The 12,152-nt window shown below is 40.2% G+C and overlaps 1 protein-coding gene across 7 annotated transcripts in view; it reads right to left on the bottom strand.

The window, feature by feature from the left end:
- tjp1b (tight junction protein 1b) overlaps positions 1–12,152 on the bottom strand; it is a 176,807-nt gene that overhangs the window by 35,073 nt on the left and 129,582 nt on the right. For all 7 annotated transcript variants that reach the window (XM_079809270.1, XM_079809269.1, XM_079809268.1 and 4 more), the window contains 4 exons: positions 7,495–7,551; positions 4,215–4,339; positions 3,134–3,236; positions 260–584 (listed from right to left, as the gene is read on the bottom strand). In XM_079809270.1, coding sequence (XP_079665396.1) covers positions 260–584; positions 3,134–3,236; positions 4,215–4,339; positions 7,495–7,551 — 610 coding nt within the window. The remainder of the gene's footprint in view (positions 1–259; positions 585–3,133; positions 3,237–4,214; positions 4,340–7,494; positions 7,552–12,152) is intronic.

Here is a 12,152-nt window from a genome sequence, read left to right on the forward strand (position 1 = left end):
AAACTAAAAAATGACTAGCCACACCATGACGGTGTGCGTGGAGGGTTGACATAGCAAAAATGTCATTGGGCCTAAATGGTAAACTTCAGATATGTTCTGACTGGATGTGATTATGTTGTTTCGTCCAGCATTTTCAATTTAATTGTGGACAGAGCGGCTGGAAACTTCTTGTGCCATGTCAGGAACAACATTGTTATTATTTGTAAAGGCAAAGTGATTGGACGACACCGGTCGGCAGGGTCGAAGCGGCCATGTTCACCTTCATTTTTGCGGGACTTGATGAGGGTGACCTTGGCTGGGCGTGGGGGGAGGTTGGAGGACACAGAGTGGCGGTCCGAGCGTGGGGACTGACTCCTCTCCCTGGAGCCGCTGCGCTCTCTGTCTCGGTCCCTCCTCCCGCCCAGCCGGTCGCCTCTCCCGCTCCTCCGGCCCGTGGCCCCGCCCCCGCTGTAGGCGCTGCGGCCGCTCCGTGCCTCGTAGATCTCGTCTTCGTAGCTGTCGTCGTCCTCGTCGTGCTCCGACATGGTCTCGCGTTCACCCGTGCGCCCCATAGGGATCTGCACCTTCCTCTTTCTCCTGATGGTCTGGACAGAAGGATTTTTGGGCACATTTTTCATCTCCAGTACATCTCTAAAACATTCTCGTGCAAAATCAAAGTAGTCCAAAAGTGTGAGACTACTTTTATTAGACATATTTTAACTACCAGACTACTTGTAATTAGCATTTTTATTTTATTTTATACAAATTATATAAACAAAAACAAAAAATAATTAAATATAAAAAAGTCTTAGAAGACTAAATGTGATTGGCTGAGAGCCTTTTCCAGCCGTGCGATATTCCCCCAGTATCAGCACTGGAACCGTTTCACCGTTAGTATCACTGTCATGGTGCCCGGGATGAAACTGTTCTTGGCGGGTACATGAACGCTGAACGGCTGTTGGCGGTCTGGAGCTCGCATCTATAAAAGCTTTTAAACAAATTGTAAAACAGGCGCTATATGTTTATATATGAGTCACATATTTGGGTCTGGGAACTCACCATTGGCAGGGCTCAATCCGAGGGGCGGGATAAACGGTTGTCTTTCAAATTCCCTCTGCACGCAATAGGATAGCACTACAACCAACCAGAGCAACGCAGAAGGTGAAGCGGAGCTAGTTGATGGATTAAACTTTCACCATATCCGGTCGGCAAACCTCAGAACACATCTTTCTTTCTTAACCCTCTAGGCGCCACGTTGGAGTTTACACGACAAGATGCGGCACTGAATAAAACGGCTGATTTTGTCAAATAGGGGGTCAAATTTCGTTCGACCTCCCCTCCACTAGATGGCAGACATGTCATACTTCATCCCTGACTCAAAAAAATGTCATGCTTCTATACAAAATCTTCGAGCAAGAGCGCATTGAATCAGTGCGAACAAAAGCGGAGCTAGTGTGCAAGTGAGCCATTTTATCAGAGCAATAGTGTCAACGTCAGCGAGTATTTGCATTAGATTATTATTATTTTCTAATGGCATCAATAAAGCTTACCCGCAATGAAGTGTTGGGTCTTCTATTCGCGGACCCTGATTCTGAAGGGGAATATCTGCCTTCAGAAGATGACGTGATTCTGAAAGTGAAAGTATAGCCCTACACCAAGCACAAACGGTGAATCCTTTGCCCAATGTAGATGGTCCTTTGCCCAATGTAGATGGTCCTTTGCCCAATGTAGATGGTCCTTTGCCCAATGTAGATGGTCCTTTGCCCAATGTCAGTGGTGGGAACACAGTGGTGTTTCCCGGGGTCGGAGTGTTCATCGCGAAGTTAGCAGACGTGTTACGCCGGCTTCACACTGCACGCGCAGGCAGGTGCGTTGGCAGGAGTGGTGCGTATGGAGAGCAGGAGCCGCGCGTTGTGCATTCACACTGGCAGCGTTTGTCTCGCGCAGCTGAACCACGAATCGTGTATTCCAAATACAGTTAGGGGGCAGGGTGGGGAGTCGCAATGACCGAACTGTGCACACTCTGCGGGCGGGCGCGCGTCTGTCTCTCGTCTTTTCTCATCATCTCACTCATGATCTCTGCCTTGCTATGGCGAGCGAGCTTTTGAACTAAACAGGTCTTGTCTACTTGTGTTTGTGTGTCATATGAATAATATATATGTGCCCCATACATGGAATCAGAGTGCCTACTGTATGTAGTAAATGGAAAGTCTCTACAGCAAAAGGCCAACCGCTACATGCATTCGGTTTGTTTCTACCATTTATTAGTAACGATTTACACAGTTTGTTTACTATTTACCTGAGCATTCAGTATTGTGCAATATAGCATACAGAAGGTGAGGTACATTTTTGGGGGAAAGAAGTGCTGCATTTTATCATTTAAACGTGACTTTTCATGAAAATTCCATAATCCAAGGTGACCACCACCATATGACGTCATAATATTCAAATTAGATGGGAAAATTTAATCCCTACATAAACTTTGGATCATCCTTAATATTTCTCTAATTTACAGAAAGTCTCTATCTTTTATCACTTTTAAGATATAGCCTTTTGAAATTAAGATGTCAAAATCGAACGTTTTAGGAAAAAACCTCTGGCGCCTAAAGAAAAGCTTAACTCCAAGTCTTCCAGAGTTGCGGCCAAAGCCGATTCGAAAGGCCGCTGTTCGCCAGCTTCTTTGTTTACAAGTAGCACATGAAACCGCCGCAACTCTGCCCTCATTATGTTAAGCCCGCCCACCGACTCTACACACGCTGATATTGGCCTGACCAGAGTTTGGTTTTTCCAGCTCGCAAGCCAACGGAGAGTTGCTAGATGACCCTGGCTGCAAATTAGATTTGCTGCCGCTAAGGTGTGTCTAGATTTCTAGGCTAATATCTGAGGTCTAAATAACTACATTCTTGCCTAAAAAAAATCATTCCGTGATACATCAACACAGTAGTATTTGTAAAAAATTATGGTGAATTTTCTCAGCCGCCAAGACAGTCGTCACAAGTGGAGTGATAAAAACAGTGAAACGGTTCCAGTTCTGATACTGGGAGAATATTGCACGGCTGGAAAGGCCAATCAGAGAACCAGAAATATATATATATATATAACAAATTCTACATAAAAATAGAGTTAAAGAATAAACAAAAAGCGGGTTACATACTATTTTTGCATTCTTGCCACTTTTCCGAAGTTGCTGCACTGCATATGCATGATCCACATTATCCATGGAGACGGCGTTGACCATCACCACTCTGTCATTCTCCCTGCCGGGGGCAAAAGGTGCAAAAGGCAGTAAGCAAAAGTGCCACTCCAACTGATCTCAGTGCAAAGCTTGATCAGCAGTCCTGTGCGCTCATGCGTTTACACGCTAAGAAACTCCATGAGGGTGAAGAGCAACTTTGAGTAATCAGAGGATTCTAGAAAAGAAAATCTTTCACCATGGTCTATAAAATTAATACATTTAAAATAAATATATTTGATAATACATGTACATAAAAATGTAGAGTGGGTCCAAGTACAGTACAGTACTGTTTTCAATACAATTTAAATCATTTGAGTAATGAGTATAAATTATAATACATGTTATCTATTAAATATAGATTTCTTTAGGTGGCATCCCAAACATTATTAGCATCATCTGATATTACTGGAAATAGTGAATCATGTATTTAGGAGTATTTCATAGAAATATACAGTAGTGGGCAAAAGTGCGGTCCGGAGGGGAAATTTGTTTTTAATGACCCAACAAGTTCGACTAAACCATCAAAAAATGAAGCAAGTATTTATTTTTTATTAAATAAAAGGGAAGAACAAAACAAAACTTGGTGAAGGGATTTATCTGACAAAATTATTCAGGAAAAAAGGCCTATGTAAAAATAAAAGCATAGAAAAACAAAAAGCTGACAGGAAAAGCAGTTATTAGTATTTAATTGGTTCTCTTTTGTTTTTGCATGTTCATTTCTTTGTATGTCAGCCTGGCCAAAAATTACGTCAGCACAAAAAACGTTAACACATTTTTTAATAAGACTTGAATAAAGGGTGAAGATTTTACTACTCCGGACATCATTTTTCGCTCATACTGTATATGTTTATTTTTTAAAAACGAAACGCTTAAGTCATATTATTGACATCTCATTCCATTTGATCAAATTAATCTACTTCAAATCAAATCCAGGAATTAAACTGGAACTGAATTCATCTGGAGTGTAGCTCTGGTAAAGAGGGCAAGTGATCGGTCTTACTGCAGCAAGCCCTCTGCTGGGCCTCCCTTCAGCACATCAGATATGACGATGGACGTCTCCCCGCTCTGAAAGTGAGGGTTATCCCGTCCGCCCGAGATAGCGATCCCGAAACCGAACCCTGGTGCCTGTGAGACACACATCTACATGTTAGCCAACAGGTGAGAGAGACACCCAAACATTCACACCACAGTGAAAAATAGGATAAAGAGAATGAAAAGATAAGATCGGAGGCATGGGAAGGAAGATAAATGAGGTGATGGGATGGTCAGAGAGATACAGAGAGAGGGCAGAGAAGGGCAGAGAAATAGAAAGACCTTATCACAGATATAAAGAGGAGAGAAACAATACAATACGATAAAACTCAAGCCATGTTGGACCTGAATTCAGCAACAGCTCATAAATTGTTGATTTGACCAGCTTTAGCTGTAACAGGTTACAAGTAATGTGCATTAAAACATTTTGATGTAACAAAGTAACGTGTTGCTTTTTGAACTGACACTGATAAAACTTTAACACACATAACTGATACATCGGACATTAGTGTAGACTTCTTCTCCAACAGTAAATTGCCTCAGATTATCAGAGATATTAATGCATCTAGATAGCTAGATGACGATTCTGGAATTTTGGTTAAAAACATGCCATTTTCGCAGTGTATAAAACATGCAATATGCTTCAAATGGCTATTACTATATAATGTAAATGTACTTCTTTAATGACAAGACAAGGTGATGTAGCTGTTGTGGAAAAACTAATAAAGAATAGCAGTCACTCTCACAATCGTCCTCCGCCATGTTTAAAGTTTATGGCCCGTCCATCTCGGAAACTCAGAGTTTCCCAGAACCAACTACGACTTCAGAAGGCATTCATGTCCAATTTCTGACAAAGAAATTTGTATTTTACGATAACTCCGATAGTATGTGAAATCAGCGTTAATGCATTACTTTTCTTTAAATGTATTTTGTACTTTTATTAGGGAATAACCCAATAATGTAACATTATTTAATGTAACACTAAAAACCAAAAAGAAAGTTTGCTTTGTGCACACCGATCAGGCATTAGGACCACATTCCTAATATTGTGTTGGTCCCCGTTTTGTTGCCAAAACAGCCCTGACCCGTCGATGCATGGACTCCACTAGACCCCTGAAGGTGTGATGTGGTATCTGACAATAGCAACAGATCCTTTAAGTCCTGTAAGTTGTGAGGTGGGGCCTCCATGGATCGGACTTGTTTGTTCAGCACATCCCACAGATGCTCGATTGGATTGAGATCTGGGGAATTTGGAGGCCAAGTCAACACCTCAAACTTGTGCTCCTCAAACCATTCCTGAACCATTTTTGCTTTGTGTCAGGACGCATTGGGAATACCGTTTCCATGAAAGGGTGAACATGGTGTGTAACAATGCTTAGGTAGGTGGTACGTGTCAAAGTAAAATCCACATGGATGGCAGGACCCAAGGTTTCCCAGCAGAACATTTCCCAAAGCATCACACTGCCTCGGCTGGCTTGTTTTCTTCCCATAGGGCTAGGGTTGGGAACCGAGAACCGGTTCTTATTCAGAACCGAAACAGATTTTTGAAAAATACCAGAACCGCGCGAAATTCCTAAGTTTCGGTTCCGAAAACGGTTCTGGTGCAATGTGTGTGCGAAGCGCTGGAAGCGTATCCTTTCATAGCGAGTGACAGCCAGTGTTGCCAAGTCCGTGGTTTTCCCGCTTTCCCGTTTTCCACTGTTGCCGCGGGCTGTGTTTCATGTCCGCGGGTTGAAGCGATTGTGCAATTGTGCGGGTTTTGTTGTGAAAACCTGGCAACTCTGGCTCACCTCATCATGAATATTAATTACGTTGCCTGCCGCTTCAAGGAGTGCAACGCAGTTCAGCACTGAAAGCCCTCGCGCTACACATTTATGGTTTTGCGTCAGATATTTTCTCGTTGACCACCAGCATGGCGAAGAGAAAGTCACAAGTATGGATTCATTTCCAAAGAATGAATGATAATGAAGCAAAATGTGAAAAGTTAATAACATGCAAAGGAGGCTGCACTAGCAATTTGACAAAACATTTGCTACAGCACAGAGTGCCTCAGGGCTTATACCAGATTTATAGTGTAAGGCCTATATATATATATATATAATGTATATGTATGTCAATCGTTGAGTCACCATGGTTTAGGTAAGCGTTTAGGCACAATTACCTTCGTAATGCTGAATTGCAATTTATTATTTACAAGTTCACTGAATAACTGAATTACTATTAAATTAATATACAACTAATTAATAAATATAACTAATAAATATAATTTATAACTTGGTTTTATTCAGAGACAGAGAGATAAAATGTAATAAGACAATTTCAGAGGTGTTCATTTGAAAAACAATGTGTTGCAAGAATGGCTTAATTAATACTGTAATATAGCCTATGTACAGTACAGGACTTTTTTGACATTGCCAACCTGTAAATTAATTTTAGAGCAAGTAATAAACACAAAATGGATTGTTTGAGTTGCGTATTGTGCCTTTTTCCTTTACCACTATTTGTGTAATAATTTTAATGGAACCGGAATCGGAACCGGAATCGTTAGGCGGAACCGAAACCGGAACCGGAACCGGAACCGGAACCGGAAAATTTCTCACGATTCCCAACCCTACATAGGGCATCCTGGTGCCATGTGTTCCCCAGGTAAGCGATGCACATGTACCTGGCCATCCACGTGATGTAAAAGAAAACATGATTCATCAGACCAGGCCAGTTCTGATGCTCACATGCCCACTGTTGCCGCTTTCGGTGGTGGACCGGGGTCAGCATGGGCCATCGTCTAACCATCACAATTTGGCCCTTGTCAAACTCGCTCAAATCCTTACGCTTTCCCATTTTTCCTGCTTCTAACACATCAACTTTGAGGACAAAATGTTCACTTGCTGCCTAATATATCCCACCCACTAACAGGTGCCGCGATGAAGAGATAATCAGTGTTATTCACTTCACCAGTCATAATGTTATGCCTGATCGCACACACACTCACACACACTTGTAGCAGGACTTTTTTTTTATTTTTATTAGCCAATAGATTATAGTTTACATTATAGTTAAAACCATGACCAGGCTAGTCAGAGGTTTGATTTCATGGGGTCTTTAAAACAAGTCAAAGAAATCTGCCAGCTGAATATAAAAGACCATCTTGAGATAGATTTTTTTAAACAAGTAAAACAAAACACAAATGCTACAGATTCTACCAATATTTCTAAGGGTTTTAATTATTACACAGAGGATTAGATGCTCACCCTGTGTAGAGTTACAGTGTGCTGTTCCCATATTACGGTCTCCTCCATTGCTGCACTCTGTGTTGAGAGAAACAAACAAACAAAACAGAAAGAAAGAGATTAATAGAGAAACACACAAATCGTTAGATTAACATCAACAACTTTAATTGGTTACATTCCCACACGGCCTTAAGGATGCAGATGCATTCATTAAAATCAAGCGGGTTACACACACATTCGGAAATGTCTTTGAAAGCTTTTCAGCGCGTAACATCCGTAAATACATTTAGAAATCCTCCATAGAGTCTAAATGATCTTCCTACACGTTATGTAGAAGACTTGGAAATTGTGTTACACAACAGACAAGGAAAAAACAAAGGTGGTGAAACCTCACGCTAGGATTGAGGAGAAGAAAGGACTGCTGACACACAGCAAAGCCACCTGAGGTGGGCAAACGTTGATTCATTCACTTATTTCTCCATGGCTTCTGCAATGCAGTCACCTCGAACAGCAGCTTCACGCATTTACAGCAACAACGTCAGTGCTGCACAACTGTGCTCCTATAGATCATCAGAAACTCAAATAAAATAAAAAACTCAATCTAATCAAACATTTAGTGAATGATTTTATGTAGTTGTATGTGGTGTTAATGTATGGCAAATTAAACACCAACAGGACGATGCGGAGGGTTTAAACTGTGAGCAAGAAGGATCGTGGGTTGAAGCTCTAGAAATGTTCCATGAGGGCAACTGTGCCGCCCACTCAATCACGTCCGTGGCACGACCTCAAGTGAGGAAATCCATGAAGGATGAAGAATGTCAGCAGTGTCAGGACCGGAGGCAGCACCTGACAGGATATCCACGACTTCACGTACACACACACACACATCTATTAATAGCAAATCTTCACTCTCTCCTCAAACGTGTTCCCTCCTTAGTGAAACGAAGATTCCTGTACCTCACATTAACACGACCACATACAAGATGCCTGAACAGATGTGAATCATTTCCTCTATGTAAGACAGAAACATTGAGTGTTTGCACTGGAGCTACACAAGCTAGAAAACAAGCAATATTTTCATCCTTCTTAAGACATTCAATATATATTTCAATGTTAATTCTTTCCCTGCCATTGACTGAATTGTCCATCATTTATGAGTAGTGTTGGAAAGGTTACTTTGGAAATGTAATACGTTACAGATTACAAGATACCCTATTTAAAATGTAATAATTAGTGTTACTATTACTTTATTAAAGTAATGTAACTGATTACAATTTCTTTTTGATTACTTTTCTAATTTCCAGCACTGAAACGCATTTTAATCACTCGCCATGGTGGCAACTCTCAGACAGGTTGTAGCCTAAAGCTTTCAACGGCAATGTGGATTGATGTAATTGGCAGACGTGGTGCGCCACAAATTCAAACGAGAACCAATCAAAAGCATCAGAATAGCATTGCTTTACTAAGCGGCCTTAAAATGGCAGGAGGCACCACATCAAAAACAAGCAAAGCAACAAACTTTTAACAGAAAATATGCAGATGTAACCCCCTTTGTAATCATTAACATTTTCATAAGTAACTAATTTGATTACATTTTTTCTCAGTAACTGTAACTGATTACAGTTATTTATTTAGTAATTAAATTACATAACTGTTACACATAACTAATTACTCCAACATTGTTTACGAGACAACGATTCTGTCACCGTGGCATTGACAGAATTTTCCGGCTGTCCATGTTTTCACTGTTATACAGTATCTTCTGAAAGAGTACAGAATCTCCGGATCAAAACACAGGCAAAAAAGGAGCAGAAACAAGCAATAAAAGCATTGCATATGCACATTGTAGTCTTTGAAAAAACAAACAAACATGATTCTCAACTTTTAGTTTCAAATATTTCTTTTTCTATGCTATATTCAAGTGTTGATAAAAAAGAAAGCATTAAGCTAGAATAAATTGTGTGTGTGTGTGTGTGTGTGTGTAAGAGCAGAGGGTCTGTTCTTTCATTGGATATATTGTATGATCAGATATTCATACAACAAATATTCTGTGGGCCATGAAATTGTGAAGAATTTTCAAAAAGGCTGGAGGGGGCTGTAAACTTTTTTGTTATACTAGTTGAAACTCTTGACATCCTGATAGCAATCATTAATAAAAGTGGTCTTAATATTAAAATATGTACATGCATCTTCTGTGGAAGTCTCAGGATCCCAAAAAATATTCATCCAATCATTGCATTCAGTCCGAATGACCTACCAAAACAGGAATCTTCAACATGCAACAGGAAGCGTATGTGCAAATCCACAGGTACAGTATGTTAAAAATGAAGAGCTTCGGACGTGTAAATGGTTTCTGTAACAAACGGAAAGCGTGATGAGAGGTCGATGGCCTTCTGTGTGAAGCACAAGCGGTTGCCTCCTGACCTCAGGGCGATAGAGGAAGGATGAATGACGTCCTCGTGTCACATCTTCACGAGCTGAGAGATCAAGTCTCAGTCCATCCGTCCAGTGCCTTTGACCTCACAGATAATAACTCAGGTCTCCTTCGCTTCACAGCTCTGACTTCCCGTTACGCCCGTCTCAAACCGCACACTACATCTTGTTAGCGTGCAGCTAGTTAAATAGATCTACTACAATCTGACAGCAAGAGTTATGGTTATCGGTCTCTTGCCAAGGCTAAGAAACGCCTGAGGTCTGATCCCTTTAATCTCAACTGCGTTCAACTGCCTGTGAATCGGGAAGATCGAGCAGTTTTGGTTCGACTAGCACGCTAATCTGACCGAATGAAGTCTGTTGATGAGAGGGACTCATTAGTCCAACCTTTGCTATCTTTTTGTGGTGTCTACAGAGAGTCAATACTTTGTGGTCTTTCATTCACTGGCCTACACTGTAAACCCTAATGCTCAAAATAATTCATTGATTTGAGTAGGACAAACTTAAACCAATTAGTTCAGTCAAATTAACTTTTTTGAGTATTTAGCACTTTCTTTTTCTTTTAAGTTCACAGAACTGATACATTTTAAGTAAACGGAACTGTTTCATTGTTTTGAATTTTATAAAATTATTTCTTTTAGTTTAGACAAGCTTAAGTTTAACTGAAACTGGGCTGGGATTTCTATTTCCCAGCATGATTTGCCCATGGCACTCGAATGTAAATGCTAAAATTAAATGTTATTTAATGTTTTTTTTGTGCAAGATTAATGTTAAGTGGGATATTAAGTAATGATTAATGTTTTGTTATGCTGTAGAAGAGTTTCTGTTGGGCTTTTGGAGATTTACCATCATGGTGACAAGTGGTGCATGCGACTTGGTGTGAGTTGACCTGATTTTGCAATTATGTCAAATGCTTTATATTGCTGCACTCATTTAGCAATGCCATTGTTAACATGCTAGCGAATTAGCTTGTTATAGCTAGCTAAGTTTATACAAATAGAAATGTTCACATTGAGGTTACATGAACATTTTAAGTTGAATGTATGAATAATTTCAAGAAAAGAACAATTAAAAATGTATAAATACAAAATGAAAATCTGCCAGTTCTGCTTACTTAAACTTTGAATTTCTTAACTTAAAACCAACCGATTGCCTCAACATTTTTGAGTTTTGCCAACTTTGGGTTTACAGTATAGATTAAACTGTTTAAACTGATAATACTTTTTTTTTTTTGCTCAACAATTATAATAAAAATGATTAATAGAGAGAGCACATGTGCATAGTTGCAAGGTTAGGAAGATTAAGTAAAACACCAAGCAGAAAATGTATCAATTTAAGAGAAAAGCTCTGATTGGGGGATATAAACTCTTCTGACATTTGGCAACCGAATGCATGAAGGCTTGTGGAGGCTTGTTGCCCAGGCAAAATAACGCAAATGTCAAATGAAAATTTAACTTTTTCAGGATAAATAACCAGCGGGCAAATAATTGTAGACTATTATGCTTCAATAAAACAATTAACGAAGACCTACAATGCTTTCTTTAGTGTGTAATGTTGCCCTCTGAGCATGAAAAGGGTTTGCAGAGTTACAAAGCACAAAGACGTATCTCCAAAGGGAGTTATTCTCTATAACAGTAAGCACGGTTTCTGAACTCGTTCCCAGAATTCCCTCCCAAGCAATATGCAAAAAACCAGGCCTGGTTGAGTTGTGTTGGTAGTGTGTTGATACATGTGGTTATGGTAAGAGACACTTCTAAAACACACTCGAAGCTGTGGTCCAAATCACAACACGCTAGTCCAGCCGACCAATCAGAGCCCATTGTGCTTTTCTGAAGGTGGGGCTTCATAAAGACGGGAACTAAACAGAGCTTTACTAACAGACTGGGAAGAAAGCAGCAGCAAATATACAAAATATATGTTGATGAAAATTGTTTTTGGGGTCTACTAGAATAAGTCAAGGCGTAATATGGCCTCTTTAAAATATGATTTATTCTGCCAATCAGGCCAGGCTAAATACGACGGCAATAGTATTTCCTCCAGGACAATCTGACGTTACTTAAAACGTTGCTCTTAAAGATCGCTCTTAAAACATCAGCCAAACAAGCTCCGTTTGACGATTGCAGAGTAATGAAACATGACTGACGGACTATGAATTCAAATAAAGAGCAGATGCGGAGAAAGAAATAAGGAGAGGGAAGGAGAGAGAGAATACAAGGGCAGTGCGTTGTGGGAAATGTGCTGACCTA

This window comes from Gobio gobio (assembly GCF_949357685.1).
Source record: "Gobio gobio genome assembly, chromosome: 25".
Classification (NCBI taxonomy): domain Eukaryota; kingdom Metazoa; phylum Chordata; class Actinopteri; order Cypriniformes; family Gobionidae; genus Gobio; species Gobio gobio.